Below are 16,739 nucleotides of genomic sequence, written 5' to 3'. Positions count from 1 at the left end.
GGGCAATTCCGCTAATGAACTTTGATGAAGAATAGGGGTGTCAGGGGTTCCTACCCTTGGGGGCCCACCAGGAACCCTTGATAAACCTGAAGGTGGGACCCTATAGGGAAGTGGTAGTCTTCCTAGTAGATACGGGGGCAGCACGGTCATCGCTGAATTTTAAACCAAAGAAAGTAGAAATGTCGACACGCTCAATTACTGTTTCGGGGGTAAAAGGGGAAGGATTTACTGTTCCAGTATTTGAACCTATGATGATAGAAGGTCCTAAGGATAGGGTCACAGGGGAATTGTGTAAATCCCTGATATAGGAAGTAACTTACTAGGGAGAGACTTAATTATCCTCTTAGGACTGGAGATTGGAATTCAGGAAAAAGAATTAGTTGTACAAATGGCAATGTTGACAGCGGATGTGGAGAGAGAGATAGACCCTATTATATGGGCTAGGGAAGGGAATCGTGGAAAACTACAGATCCCTCCCCTTCTAATAAATTTAAAAAGGAAAGGGGACATTGTCTGTGAGCGACAATATCCCATTTCCATAGAAGGTACACGAGGACTGCAGCCAGTAATTGAGGGACTGATTAGAGATTAAGTAAGATCCCTCATGACCACAAATGGTTTAGTGTGATAGATTTAAAGGATGCCTTTTGGGCTTGTCCCTTGGTGGAGAAAAGATTTAGGACTATCCCCCTATGAAATCTTATTTGCATTACCTTATCTGGGAACGAATGGAGAATTGCCAATTCCCGAAACTAAAGATTTGTTCTTAAAGAAGTATATACTGGGCTTGTCCTCCTCTCTGTCTTTCCTCAGGAAACAGGGTTTATTGGCACAGACTCCACCCCTTGAATTCACCATTCATCCCATCCGGCCGGGCGATTGGATCTTAGGAAAATCATGGACAGAGACTAAATTGCAGCCGGACTGGGAAGGGCCGTACCAGACTCTTTTGACTACCGAAACGGCAATAAGGATGGCGGAAAAATGCTGGACTTACTACACTCGGATCAAAGGGCCAGTGGACCCTCCAGTTGAGGAAGAAGTCTGGACAGCCAAATCAACGCAAGACCCGCTGAAACTCAGACTAAAGAGACTTTGAGTAACTGATTATGCAATAGCGACGCGAGCGCGGGATTATTTCTGTAGGATTGTATATTAAGTCGTTTTGTGCTTCAGCATGATGTTTAAAATACTGGGAATGCTTAGAGTTATGTTAGGAGGAAGCTGTTGTACCTTTATTCCTAATAACACTGCACCTAATGGTTCAATTACTCGGGCCTTAAGGGGATTGACTACCTTAGCAGAGGAACTGGCTGAGAATTCAGGAGTAGACACATCTCTCACAGGATGGCTTGAATCCTGGTTTGGAAGGTAGAAGCGGGTGGTGGTTTCCATCGTTACTTCCCTGATAGTAGTAGTCAGGGTATTGGTGGCCATTGGCTGTTGTATCATACCCTGTATACGAGGGCTCACCCAAAGACTGATTGAAACAGCCTTGATGAACAGGTGCCCCTAAAAGGAAATCAGGCAGAAGAACTTTATTAACTAAATAATGAGGAGATGAGTGAGACAAAGATGGATGAAATCTCCGGAATGATGCTTGCGAATTTCAGGGGTGATGCTTAAAAGAAAAATGCAGAAGATAACAAATGGTAATTAAAGAAAAAGGGGAAATTGTGGAATATAGGTAAATTAATGTTACTTCTGCAATTCTGCAATTATAATTGATTATATAAAAGTAAATGAATTCACACCAGTGTGTAATTGTTTTAGCCAAGAGCTGAGTCAACAAGAATGGAAACGATGTGGAGGAAATATATAATTGTTTTTGTATTAGCTAAAATTGTATGCCAGAATGAAACGTGACAGCAAAACAATGGTAGATATTACGGGCAAATAGATAAGATGTTGTGAGGGGATGAAGTTAAGCTAGATACCCCTGTACAAACAGTAGGTATAAACATCTGTTTCCCACTTTTACAGAAACACAGGAACAAACCCCAATTAAAAGGGCTTAGTGATAAGATGCTGTGAGGGGCAGCACAGATGGAGGGAGTAGATAATGCTAAGCAAAGGATGGGATGAGGTCAAATGGCCTTGTGAGGTCAGAAATAAGCATTTGGTCACAGACAAGGCCGGATAAGGCAAGAGATAAACAGGAGTAATGGGGCCAGTCTTAGGGAAGTGGAGGATGTAAACAGGGGAGGAGCAATGTAAAACAAAAGAAACCAAATTATATAAATATTGTGTATGAATTGAATTTGGGTTGTGTACGTCCTCTGCCTTATAGGCACTGGACATCACACCCACTTGCAAGTGTGAAATAAATGACACTACTGATTCAGATCTTGTCTCGGACTGAAATTATTGAAGTGAGTGAGCTTTGTTTCTCACAATTGGTCTTCAAAATTATTCAAGCCTTTGATATAGTGGATGCAGAGAGTATGTTTCCTCAAATTAGGAAAACCATAATTAAAAGGTCATCAATTTAAGGTAGTTTCCAAGAAAGCCAATAAAGAATTCAGAAGAAACTCTTTTACCCACACGCTAATAAATGCATTTTATTACACAAAAGCACAGAAGGAGATAGGAACAAAGGATTAGAACAAAGAACAAAGAAAATTACAGCACAGAAACAGGCCCTTTGGCCCTCCAAGCCTGTGCCAATCCAGATCCTCTATCCCGTCGCCTATTTTCCAAGGATCTGTGTCCCTTTGCTCCCTGCCCATTCATGTCTAGATACATCTTAAATAACACTATTGTTCCCGCCTCTACCACCTTCACTGGCAATGCATTCCAGGCACCCAACACCCTCAGCGCAAAGGGCTTTCCACACATACTTCCCTGAAACTTTTCCCCTCTCACTTTGAACTTGTGACCCCTAGTAATTGAGTCCCCCACTCTGGGAAAAGGCATCTTGCTATCCACCCTGTCTATGCCTCTCATGATTTTGTAGACCTGAATCAGATCCCCCCGCAACTTCCAACTTTCTATTGAAAATAATCCTAATCTACTCAACCTATATTCATAGCTAGCGCCCTCCATACCAGGCAACATCCTGCACCTCCTCTGCACCCTCTCCAAAGTATCCACATCCTTCTGCTAATTTGACGACCAGAATTGTATGCAGTATTCCAAATGTGGCTAAAACAAACTCCTATACAATTATAACATGACCTGCCAACTCTTGTACTCAACACCCCATCTGATGAAGGAAAGCATGCCTTACACCTTCCTGACTGCTCTATTGACCTGTGTTGCCACCTTCAAGGTACACTGGACCTGGTCTCTCTGTACATCAATTTTCCCCAGGGTTTTTCCATTTACTGTATAGTTTGCTCTAGAATTGGATCTTTCAAAATGCATCACATCGCATTTGCCCGGATTGAATTCCATCTGCCATTTCTCCACCCAACTCTCCAATCTATCTATATTCTGTTGCATTCTCTGACAGTCACCTTCACTATCTGCTACTCCATCAACCTGACGGTCATCTGCAAAGTTGCTAATCAGGCCATCTATACCTTCCTCCAGATCATTTATGTATATTACAAAGAACAGTAGTCCCAGCACAGATCCCTGTGGAACACCACTGGTCACAGTTGTCCATTTTGAGAAACTCCCTTCTGCTACTACTCTCTGTCTGCTTTGGCCATCCATCTGGCTAGTACCCCCGGACTGCATCAGGAGAAAGTGAGGACTGACTCCCACATCCATCTGGACTGTACCTCCTCCCATCTTGCCACCTGTAAAAATGCTATCCCTTATTCCCAGTTCCTCCACCTCTGCCACATCTGTTCCCAGGATGACCAATTCCACCTTAGAAAATATCAGATGGCCTCCTTCTTTAAAGATCACTATTCCCCCTCTCATGTGGTCGATGATGCCCTCCAGTGCACCTTTTCCACTTCCAGCACATCTGCCCTTGAACCCCACCCCTCCCAACGCAACAAGGACAGAGCCCCCTGGTCCTCACCTTCCACCCCACCAACCTTCGTATACGTCATCCTCTGCCATTTCTGCCACCTACAAACAATCCCCACCATAAGAGATATATTTCCCTCCCCACCCCTAATAGTGTTGCAGAGAGACCATTCCCTCCGCAACTCCCTTGTCAAATCCATGCTGCCCCACCCTACTCCCGGCACCTTCCCTGCCAGTGCAGGAAGTGCAAAACCTGCACCCACACCTCCCCCTCACCTCCTTCCAAGGCCCCAAAGGATCCTTCCATGTCAGACAGAAATTTTTACCTGCTCTTCCACTAATGTCATCTACTGTAGCCCATGTGCTGTCCTCTACATCGAGGAGACTAGACGCCAACTTGCGGATTGTTTCAGAGAACACCTGTGGGACACCCGCACCAACCAATCCCACCGCCCCGTGGCTGAGCACTTCAACTCCCCTTCCAACTCCACCAAGGACATGCAGGTCCTGGGCCGCCTCCTTCAACAAACCCTAACCATCCGCGCCTGGAGGAAGAACGCCTCATCTCCCATCTTGGGACCCTGCAACCACACGAGATTAATGTGGATTTCACCAGTTTCTTCATTTCCCCTCCCCCCACCTTATCCCAGTCCCAAGTCTCCAACTCGGCACCACCCCCTTGACCTGTCCAGTGCCTTTCCCGCCTATCCACTCCACTCTACTCTCCAACCTATCACCATCCCCCTCACCATCGTATTCTCAGCTACCTTCCCCCCCTCCCCATTTATCCCTCAGCCCCCAGCCCACAAGCCTCATTCTTGATGAAAGGCTTATGTCCAAAACGTCGATGCTCCTGCTCCTCGGATGCTGCCTGACTGGCTGTGCTTTTCCAGCACCACACTCTCGACTCACTTTCTCCATCAACCTACCATGGGGAACCTTAACAAATGTCTTACTGAAGTCTATATATATGACATCTACAGTCCTTCCCTCAATCAACTTTGTCACTTCCTCAAATAATTTTATTAAGTTTCCTGCACAAAAACATTTTGCCTATCACAGATAAGCCCATTTTCTTCCAAATGTAAATAGATCCCATCCCTGTGTATCTTCTCCAGTAGTTTCCCTACCACTGACATCAGGTTCACCAGTCTATTGTTACCTGGATTATCCTTGCTACTCTTCCTAAACAAGGGGACAACATTAGCAATTCTCCAGTCCTCCAGGACCTCACCCATTTTTAAGGATACTGCAGGGATATCTGTTAAGGCCCCAGCTATTTCGTCTCTTGCTTTCCTCAGTAACCTGGGATAGATCCCATTTGGAACTGGGGTCTTGTCCACCTTAATCCCTTTTAGATTACCCAATGCTTCCTCCCTCCTTATGCTGACTTTACTTAGAGTAATCAAACATCTATCCCTAACCTCAACATCCTCCATGTCCCTATCCTCGGTGAATACTGATGCCAAGTACTCATTAAGAATCTCACCCATTTTCTGTGGCTCAACGCATAACTTTCCTTTGTCCTTGAGTGGGTCAACCCTTTCTCTAGTTTGGAGACAGTGAGGTCTGCAGATGCTGGAGATCGGAGTTGACAGGGTGGTGCTGGAAATGCACAGCAGGTCAGGCACCATCCGAGGAGCAGAAGAATCAACGTTTAGGGCCGGAGCCCTTCATCTGGAGCCCTTCATTCCGGCACAAAATGGTGATTTTCCTGCTCCTTGGGATGCTGCCTGCTGTGCTTTCCCCTTTCTCTAGTTACCCTCTTGCTCCTTATATACAAATAAAATGCTTTGGTATTTTCCTTAACCATCACTGATTAGATCGGTATCTCCACACGATAGCAGCGGAATAGGCTCGTTCAATCCATCTGCTCTATTTCCCTTTCTTTTTCTTCTTTTCTCATTTATTTTTTCTTCTTTTAGCTTTAGTATTTATCCTATAGCTGGTCTTTTTCAAATAACTTATCTTCTTGAGAGCAGCAGTGGCGGTTTCCAGCTCATTGAATGTGGCAGTCGGCAAGGTGTCCAGTGCGAGGCATTAGCTGAGGGCCTAACCCAGGATTCTCGGTGAGTTCCCGATGCCTGGCGCATGGACCAAAGGTAAGGCCAAGGATCAATGTGGACGGCACCTGGATCGGGCTCTGGTAGTCTGAGATTCCAGGAGTGTGCCCAACGCAGTGATGGAGGTTCCACCAACATCAGCAACAATGAGAGCAGGGGAGATTGAACCAGTGCCAAAGCGAAGAAGATTGTGCCCTTGTAGGAAGCGTGGTCCCCACATAGCTGAGCACTTCAGAAAGACTTAATATTAAGAAGGATTGTAATGTTTAACTTTCAACTTTGTTCCTTTGTTTTCTACCTTGTTCTTAATGGACTTTCTGTTCCACTGTAACTTGTTTCTATACCTTGATAGTTGTATCTAAACTGGCACTGTGCATGGTGACATTAAAAACTTTTCACTGTACTCCTATACTTTTGTACTTGATATATGTGACAGTAAAATCTAATTCTAAATCAAATCAAATATTAGTCTTAAAAGAGGAAAGATAAGAGAGGTTCAAGTGGAGTATAAACATTGGCATGGACTGCTTGTTTCTGTGTGATCCTGTAACAATGGCGAGTGTAAACAAGCTATTACTTTCTATTATTCACCTTATCAATAATCTGTGTAATCATAGAGATCAGAGCTAAGCTATGCAATCTTCTCAGACCCAAAATAAACTTCCAGTATTTTCTTAACTGATCTATCATGACTGTTCTACACAAGTTTCAATGCTGTGACATCCTACAAAAAAAAATCTAAACTGTCCACAATGGGCCCAATTTAATGAAGGTGATGAGTGTCTCACATCAGCTTTTTAGGAAAGGTCCACTGAATTAATTCTCACTCAGTGACCTAACTGCACAGCAGTGGGCTTTCCCTGGGATCAAGTAACCCAGTGGGTAGAAGTCACACCCACTAACCGCTGTTGACAAATCAGCAACTTGACCAGCATTACCAGGGAGATGATTGTTGCTCTCAATGCTAACTCGTTAACCTCCCAAATCCTCGTATCATTGTTGGATCCCAGGCCAATGAGTGATGGTAGTTTGTTGTGCGGGAGAAAATCACATGGTGGGGACTGTAGGGAGTGGTATCAGCAGCAAGCGCTATCTGTGGCTTTAACCTTCCCAATGTGGGATTGCATAACTTTGAATAAGGGGGTGCTCACTGTATCTCATTCATGTCATTCATTTGGAAGTAAGGCACCAAGAACTAAGGATTATTTCCCGAAGTGAGGGCTTCAATTTACAGTGGAACAGAAAGTCCATTCTTAGAGCTTCTCAACCATGCACTTATTGGGGTGGAAGTGAGAAGACACAGCCAAGCTCCCACCTGAATAAATACCTCCTCACCCCTAAAAGTTTTACAGGGAGGGTATTAAATTCTGCCCTATAGTTCAACAACAGTCTGAAGTCTCTGCAAAATCACTCTTATTCCCTTGACCTTTGCATCCTATGGGCCTGTTGTAGCTAGGTTGCTTTTGAATGAGTTAGACTTTCCCTGTATGGGCTGGTTTCTCCAGGAGGCATCAAGGCCTATGTGAGGATCTTGAGCCACTGCAGCTCTCCATGACCACCATTGGTACAAACTTAAAGAAGGCAACCTCCTTAAGTGGCTTCCTTTGGACCAGCCAGTGTACTAATCACATCCATGTCAGGCCGGCAGCTGCACAGGGTGCTACTGAGGTAGGCAGGCAGGGAGTGAGAGCATCTCAACATGGAAGAGCCTTGGTGGCTGCACTGAACTAAAAGAAATGACTTTGGGTGGGAGGGCAAAGATCTCTGCAGGCATATTCAGGGACAGCAGTGCATTTCCACAGCATGTTACTAAGACATGAAATGTCCAGCTTCAATGGCTTCCTGGACACCACTTTCATCGAGCAAAAAGGTGGATAAATCCCCAGGACCTCATCAGGTGTATCCGAGAGCTCTGTAAGAAGCTAGAGAAGTGATTGCTGGGCCTCTTGTTGAGATATTTGTATCATTGATAGTCACAGGTGAGGTGCCGGAAGACTGGAGGTTGGCTAACGTGGTGCCTCTGTTTAAGCAGTGGGCATGATCTATATGGACTTCAGTAAGGCGTCTGACAAGGTTCCCCATGGGAGACTGGTTAGCAAGGTTAGATCTCACGGAATACAGGGAGAATGAACCATTTGGATACAGAACTGGTTCAAAGGTAGAAGACAGACGGTGGTGGTGGAGGGTTTTTTTCAGACTGGAGTCCTGTGACCAGTAGAGTGTCACAAGGATTGGTGCTGGGTCCTCCACTTCAATTTGAATGTGAGCGTAAGAGGCATAGTTAGTAAGTTTGCAGTTGACACCAAAATTGGAGGTGTACTGGACAGCGAAGAAGGTTACTTCAGATTGCGACAGGATCTTGATCAGATGGGCCAATGGGCTGAGAAGTGGCAGATGGAGTTTAATTCAGATAAATGCGAGGTGCTGCATTTTGGGAAAGCAAATCTTAACAGGACACATACACTTAATGATAAGGTCCAAGGGAGTGTTGCTGAGCAAAGAGACCTTGGAGTGCAGGTTCATAGCTCCTTGAAAGTAGAGTCGCAGGTATATAGGATAGTGAAGAAGGCGTTTGGTATGCTTTCTCTTATTGGTCAGAGTATTGAGTACAGGAGTTGGGAGGTCATGTTGCGGCTGTACAGGACATGGGTTAGGCCACTTCTGGAATGTTGCGTACAATTCTGGTCTCCTTCCTGTTGGAAGGATGTTGTGAAACTTGAAAGGGTTCAGAAAAGATTTACAAGGATGTTGCCAAGATTGGAGGACCTGATCAGGTGAACCCGAGAGCTCTGTGGGAAGCTAGAGAAGTGATTGCTGGGCTACTTGCTGAGATATTTGTATCATCGATAGTCACAAGTGAGGTGCCGGAAGACTGAAGGTTGGCAAACGTGGTGCCACTGTTTAAGAAGGGCGGTAAAGACAAGCCAGGGAACTATAGACCGGTTAGCCTGACCTCGGTGATGGGCAAGTTGTTGGAGGGAATCCTGAGGGACAGGATGTACATGTATTTGGAAAGGCAAGGACTGATTCGGGATAGTTAACATGGCTTTGTGTGTGGGAGATCATGTCTCACAAACTTCATTGAGTTTTTTGAAGAAGTAACAAAGAAGATTGATGAGGGCAGAGCAGTAGATGTGATCTATATGGACTTCGGTAAGGCGTTCGACAAGGTTCCCCATGATTAGCAAGGTTAGATCTCATGGAATACAGGGAGAACTAGCCATTTGGATACAGAACTGGCTCAAAGGTAGAAGACAGAGGGTGGTGGCGGAGGGTTGTTTTCCAGACTGGAGGCTTATGACCAGTGAGGTGCCACAAGGATCTGTGCTGGGTCCTCTAGTTTTCGTCATTAATATAAATGATTTGGATGTGAGCATAAGAGGTATAGTTAGTAAGTTTGCAGATGACACCAAAATTGGAGGTGTCGTGGACAGCGAAGAAGGTTACCTCAGATTATAACGGGATCTTGATCAGATGGGCCAATGGGCTGAGAAGGATGTTGTGAAACTTGAAAGGGTTCAGAAAAGATTTACAAGGATGTTGCCAGGGTTGGAGGATCTGAGCTACTGGGAGAGACTGAACAGGCTGGGGCTGTTTTCCCTGGAGCGTCGGAGACTGAGGGGTGACCTTATAGAGGTTTACAAAATTATGAGGGGCATGGATAGGATAAATAGACAAAGTCTTTTCCTTGGGGTCTGGGCATAGGTTTAGGGTGAGAGGGGGAAAGATATAAAAGAGACCTAAGGGGCAACGTTTTCACACAGAGGGTGGAATGAGCTGCCAGAGGATGTCGTGGAGGCTGGTACAATTGCATTTGGATGGGTATATGAATAGGAAGGGTTGAGGGATATGGGCCGGGTGCTGGCAGATGGGACTAGATTGGGTTGGAATTTCTGGTCGGCATGGACGGGTTGGACCGAAGGGTCTGTTTCCATGCTGTCCATCTCTATGACTCTATGACTCTAAATACTCAGCAAAGTCTCCATCTGAATATGTTAACATATTTTATTTTGAGTGTACGGAGTTCTGTTTCCACGTATACTGTGTTGCTCCAGTCTCGGCAGAGTAATGAATAGATTGCTGTTGAGCATGTTCGAAGTAATGAACCAAAATTAAATCTCTTCAACCAGTAAGTGCAAAATACACAATTTGCTTTAATTGTGTAAGGATGACTAGCACACCACCTACTGCATTATCAGGTCTGTATTTCAACATTTAAATAACATTACACAGGCACTGAATTCACTCGTGTCTCAGCCTTTAATAAAGGAGCTCAAGGGATTAAAATTATATCAGGTTCTACAGTTGGATGAAAGAAGGAAATCTTCAAATTAGTTAAAATCACAACAACACTGAATTTGACAGCACTGAAAACAAACATAGGAATTGAAATGTGCCATTATCTCATGCCTGTTCAAATTAACATAGCCATTATGTCAACTTTGTGTTGCCTGATGGTCAAAGGGTATAGCCAGCTCTTAATATTGCTGATGGCTGGCTGTAGAGCCCCCAAAACCATGGCATGCTGCACAGCTTAAATGCCTGCATTATTCAAAGTCACTCTGCAACACTTAAGGGGAGATGCATTGTGGGGCTAGAGCAGATGCTGAACATAATACCACATTTGTAACACAGATAGGAGCAAATTATTGCAGATGCTGGAATCTGTACTGAGAACAAGAAGTGCTGGAAATCACAGTGGGTCAGGCAGCATTTATGGAGAGAGAGCAAATTAATGTTTTGCATCTGGATAACTCCTCATCAGCTCGGATGAAGAGTCATCTCGACTCAAAATGTTAGCTTGCTCTCTCTCCACATTTCTAACATTGAGGAAGAATTAAAGACATTGAAGAAGTTAGAAAGCCACAAAAGGATCAGTTCCATGTTTTATTTCTCTTTCAAGGTATTTTGGGAACTCAAGGGTTAAACGTTCCACTGCCAAAGAGACTCACCGCAGTATCAATTGGAAGCCTGTCCTCTTACAGAATAGACAGAACATCTCAGTAGGGAGAGGCTGACTGTGTCCCAGAAAAGGGGTCCAGTGGAGACACACATGTGGATTCCTCTGCAGCCTCAGACAAAAGCATTTGTCCTTCACAGACAAGCCTGATAACCTTGGCCACAACCCTGTTAAACTGTCTCCTGCTCCCATTGTCTTGCTTCCCCTCCATATTAGCATAGGTATGTGAATCCCCCATTGAGAACCCCATTGAGTCATAAAGCCCTTCTGTTTTAATCTCTTCCCATCAACACATGACCATGAAGAATACAATAATCAGTCCCTGTAATCCATTCACAAGTTATGAGTGGACATCGACATTCATTGAGTTTTGTAAATTCATAATTACCTATCTTAAACTATGTAATGACAATCAACCATGTGAGTGATAAACCTTTTGTTTAATCCCTATAAAAATACTGTCTTTGTGTGTAGGGCAGAGATTTGTGGAGAAGTGTCCCCATAACTAGACACATAACTACTCTTGGGGACATTGAGAATGTCTCGCTGGCTATCTGATAATAAAACTTTGTACAGAAATTTGTGCCATCCAGATGTGTAGAACACTATATACATCAACAACATCACAGCATAATGGGCTCCATTGTTTTCAGATACTGTGTTGGAGGGCTAGTTCAAAGAGATGCAAAGGAGAACAGATGTGTCGAATCAAGGGAGGCAGGGCATAAGGCACTCCACACATGCTCAGGAGCAATAGAGGTAGATGGCTGTGGAGCAAAATGTCAGGAGTGAAGTCCTGAGGGTTTTGATGCAGGACAAAATGAAGTTCGATAGCACTACACGAGGTGATCAAGTTGAGTGAACTTAACTTTGAATGCCGAGGTTTAGATTAGAGTGGTGCTGGAAAAGCACAGCAGGTCAGGCAGCATCTGAGGAGCAGGAAAATCGATGTTCCGGACAAAAGCCCTTCATCAGGAATGAAGGCAGCGAGTCTCTGGGGGGGAGACATAAATGGGAGGGGGTGGGACTGGGGAGAAAGTAGCCAAGAGTACAATGAAGTCCACATTGATGCCCTGGGGTTGAAGCGTTCCGAGGAGGAAGAAGAGGCGTTCTTCCTCCAGGCATTGGGTGGTGAGGGAGCGGTGGTGGAGGAGGCCCAGGACCTTCATGTCCTCGGCAGAGTGGGAGGGGGAGTTGAAATGTTGGGCCACAGGGCAGAGGGTTGATTGGTTCAGGTGTCCTGGAGATGTTCCCTAAAGTGCTCTGCGAGGAGGCATCCAGTTTCCTCAATGTAAAGAAGACTCCATCAGGAGCAACGGATACAATAAATGACATTGGTGAATGTACAGGTGAAACTTTGATGGATGTGGAAGGCTCCTTTGGGGCCTTGAATGGAGGTGAGGGAGGAGGTGTGGGCGCAGGTTTTACAATTTCTGCCGTAGCAGGGGAAGGTGCCAGGAGGGAAGGGTGGGTTGTTGGTGGGCGTGGACCTGACCAGGTAGTCACGGAGGGAATGTTCTTTGCGGAAAGCGGAAAGGAATGGGGAGGGAAATATATCCCTGGTAGGGTCCGTTTGTAGGTGGCAGAAATGTCGACGGATGATGCAGTTTATGCAAAAGTTGGTAGGGTAGAAGGTGAGGACCAGAGGGGTTCTGTCCTTGTTGCGGTTGGAGGGGTGGGATTTGAGGGCACAGGTGTGAGATGTGGATGAGATGCATTGGAGAGCATCTTCAACCACGTGGGAAGGGAAATTGCGGTCTTTAAAGAAGGAGGCCATCTGGTTGTGTTCTGTGGTGGAACTGGTCCTCCTGGCAGCAGATACGGCGGAGGCGGAGGAATTGGGAATACGGGATGGCATTTTTCCAGGAGGTAGGGTGGGAACAGGTGTAATCCAGGTCGCTGTAGGAGTTGGTGGGTTTGTAAAAAATCTCAGTGTCAAGTCGGTCGTCATTGATGGAGATGGAGAGGTCCAGGAAGGGGAGGGAGGTAGTCTACCATCTGCATTCCCAGCCTCTCACACTGCACAACATATCTGACTTTATTCACCAACCAACAATCTCTATCTGGATGCATACTTGACATTCAGAAGCCTTGCTTCACTCTCACACACTCATTGCAGTCACAGGCCTCACATCCGTACCTTGCAGTTTGTAACCATGACAACCACATAAGCCAAACAGATTACATAGCACTCACTAATAAATCTCACTCTTTCTTGCAGGATACATGGCCAACAACCTGAAGGCAGCAAGTGCTAACTGAAGGAGGAGAGCCATTTCAGCATGTCCTTTATGAGGGAGACAGAGATGGTCATAAGGAGCTTGGTGTGTAGGAGGCTGAGGGATGATCTTATAGAGTGTTATAAAATCATGAAGGGCATTGATGAGGTGAATAGCCAAGGTTTTCACCCCAGGGTAAGGGAGTCCAAAGCTAGAGGGCATAGGTTTAAGATGAGAAGAGAAAGATTTAAAAAGGATCTGAGGGGTAACTTTCCATAAAGGTTGGTGTGTATATTGCACGCAATATTCCAACAGTGGCCTAACCCATGTCCTGTACAGCCGCAACATGACCTCCCAACTCCTGTACTCAATACTCTGACCAATAAGAGAAACATACCAAATGCTTCTTCTCTATCCTATCTACCTGCAGCTCTACTTTCAAGGAGCTATGAACTTGCACTCCAAAGTCTCTTTGTTCAGCAACACTCCCTCGGACCTTACCATTAAGTGTATAAGTCCAGCTAAGATTTGCTTTCCCAAAATGCAGCAACTCACATTTACCTAACTTAAACTCCATCTGCCACTTCTCTGCCCATTGACCCATCTGATCAAAATCCCGTTGTAATCTAAGGTAACCTTCTTCGCTGTCCACTACACCTCAAATTTTGGTGTCATCTGCAAACTTACTAACTATACCTCTTATGCTCACATCCAAATCATTTATATAAATGTTGAAAAGTAGTGGACTCAGCACCGATCCTTGTAGAGGTAGGTACAATTACGGCATTTAAAAGACATTTTGAATCGGAAAAGTTTAGGGGGAAATGGGCCAAATGCAGGCAAATGGGTCTAGTTCAGTTTATCAAATCTAGTCAACATGGAGTAGTTGGGCCAAGGGCCTATTTGCTGTATAACACCATGATTCTATCTTGCTAATGGTACATGCTGCTACTATTGAATGTTAGTGATGGAGGGAGTGGATATTAATGAATGTGGTACCAGTGCAGTGCTTTATCCTGGATGGTTTCAAGCTGCTTTAGTGTTGTTGGAGGTGCACTCATCTCTCTTGAGCATCAAACAATCATGCATGCTATATTAGACAAATGTCAGTATAATCTGTTTTGGCATTGCCTCAATCTCAAGCTAATCTGGTAAAACACCAAGCACATTGCTTGTGGAGAGCATACTAACTCAATTTAGAATTCCTTTTCTTCTTTGAGCAACTACTTCTTCCCTCATTGTACAATTTATAAAATTAATCAATGCTCATTTCAACCACGGGCTATGTTTAAGCCGAATCGGAAATGTACCAAAACACAAGATATGTACTTCTTTCAGTAATCTTGATGAATAACCATCATTAATTTTAACAAGACTTACATATTCTCCCGATGGGCAGAGTGCACAGCGGCTGCATTGCTGTAACGCCACAGCACTATTGCAGAAGACAACACATCCAACGTAGCATCAAACTAAAACAAATGGCAGAAATGTTTTTTTGAAAATGGGTATCATGCAGTATCAACATGGAAAAATACATGATATAATAAATGGGGTTATCTCTAAAATCCTGACATCATGGTTGGCCTGAATTTCAGAGTACAGTATTTTGAATGGTAATTTATTATTTTGCAGGTGGAATTCAGTGCTAAGAGTTAATCTGACATACAAACAAATTGCAATAATTTCAATGTGATTATATATTGTGCATTTTACATTGAGTTGTTAGATGGATTCTCGCTAGGAGGCCAACCAGGCCACATCTTACCAATCATGCCTCATTAACTACCCAACCCTTCTATGGCATACCTTACCTAGCCCCCGTCTTACCATTACCAGAACAATGCAATGTTCACTGAATATCCATCAAAAGAACAGCAGCCCTTACACGCCACACCATTTTTAAAAGGTCGCTGTACACACAGACAAGCATTAGCAATCCCGCATTGTCAATCACAGCAGCATAATGGTACAGCAGTCACAAAGCTACAATATCCACAGCACATAGCCATCACTACTGGCATTCCCTTGTGTGTACAATTCTGTTCCCTCACCCTGTTGCTGTTTAACCACCAGACCACATGATTTACCTGTCTTTAGACATAGGAGAAAGTGAGGACTGCAGATGCTGGAGATCAAAGCTTAAAAATGTGTTGCTGGAAAAGCGCAGCAGGTCAGGCAGCATCAAAGGAGCAGGAGAATCGACGTTTCGGGCATAAGCCCTTCTTCGGCTTTTTAAGCTCTGTCTTTAGACATACCCTGTCTGAAGTCCCGAGTCCATGGTACCCCTTCTCCATTAGCCTGTGGTTCACTGTCTACAGGTGAAGATCACATGCAAGCAACCACTCAGAAAAGTCTAAACATGAGGTCTTATTGACAGCCATCAAAAGGGAACACAATGGACATGAATGCAGGTTGCAGTTAGCACCCACAATGCAAACCATATACCAGCAACCTTGGCTTTGACAGTCCATGAGTCTACAGAACTGGCATCTTCTGCAACTGGCTATCAATCAGCTCCTGACTACCTTGTAGCACTCAATTCAGCTGAGCTCTGACATCCACAATGCAAGCTTCCCCCAGCTCATCTTTCTCCTCAGAGGAATGCTCCCATTCTCCCCAGCAGCTATCACATCACACCATCGCCTGCTCCAACTGTGCAAAACATAGTGTGCTAGGATGATGTGGCAACATTTTATCTGGACCACACTGGAGCTCTTCCCAGACTGTACCAAGCTAGAATGCATCCTACCATCTGTTTCATCACTGGTCACAGTATGGGCACCAACTTGCTGCACTGGCTGAGTGACCACATATGATATCTAAAAGAGAGTGTCTAGTGAACTCTAAACCCCTTAACGATCCATACTCACCACAACTATTACATTTGCCTTTGTATTCATTAGCGTCCATCATCATACTTGCTTTACGTAGGCAATTGGCAGAATGATAGGAAACAGCAAATCGACTAAGTGATAGGAGTCTAAAGCTGTACTACCTTCTATGCTGTAATATAAATAGAATTGCTGTATAGGAGTGACAAACTGCTGTTACATTCTGAACTGATGTAACTTCTAGATCCACATTGTTGCAACAATCAATAATGAAGTGTAAAAATTAAAATGTGCTTCAACTCCTAGTTCTCTCTTTCATAATTAACTTTAGGGCAGAATCACACATTGTTAAGTTTTACAAGAATGCTGAACAATTTGTTTTAGACCAACCCTAGATAACTCTGGTGAGTCCCTTTTCAGTTTTTCTCTGTGATTATTTACACAATATTACTTACTGCAAATCCAAAGGATGATGCACTGTGTCGCATGACAGAAACAGCTGAAAAAGAAAGGTAACAAAATAATCAGCAAGTTACAGCCAGATTAAGTGGAAAATTATTAAATCATAGATAGATTCTGTGGTAAACCTTTGATGAAATGTGGCAGCTAATTTGTCTACACGTAAGTATTCTCTTTCATCCACAAATCCAATAAACTGATTTTATTTATATGTATATATTATATAATCAAATCTCACAATATCCCTTCAGACAACAATCTATATTGTGATCATGCTTTT

At 44.2% G+C, this 16,739-nt stretch overlaps 1 protein-coding gene across 1 annotated transcript in view; it reads right to left on the bottom strand.

Moving 5' to 3' along the window:
* Positions 1–16,739, bottom strand: part of tmem163a (transmembrane protein 163a) — a 227,537-nt gene that overhangs the window by 73,339 nt on the left and 137,459 nt on the right. Inside the window, exons 3-4 of the mRNA XM_043694055.1 lie at positions 16,456–16,499; positions 14,547–14,638 (exon numbers count right to left, since the gene is read on the bottom strand). Of these exons, the coding sequence (XP_043549990.1) occupies positions 14,547–14,638; positions 16,456–16,499 (136 nt within the window). The remainder of the gene's footprint in view (positions 1–14,546; positions 14,639–16,455; positions 16,500–16,739) is intronic.

The sequence above is a fragment of the Chiloscyllium plagiosum genome, chromosome 7, assembly GCF_004010195.1.
Source record: "Chiloscyllium plagiosum isolate BGI_BamShark_2017 chromosome 7, ASM401019v2, whole genome shotgun sequence".
In the NCBI taxonomy this organism is placed as follows: Eukaryota; Metazoa; Chordata; class Chondrichthyes; order Orectolobiformes; family Hemiscylliidae; genus Chiloscyllium; species Chiloscyllium plagiosum.
This window is presented reverse-complemented; position numbering and strand designations above follow the sequence as displayed.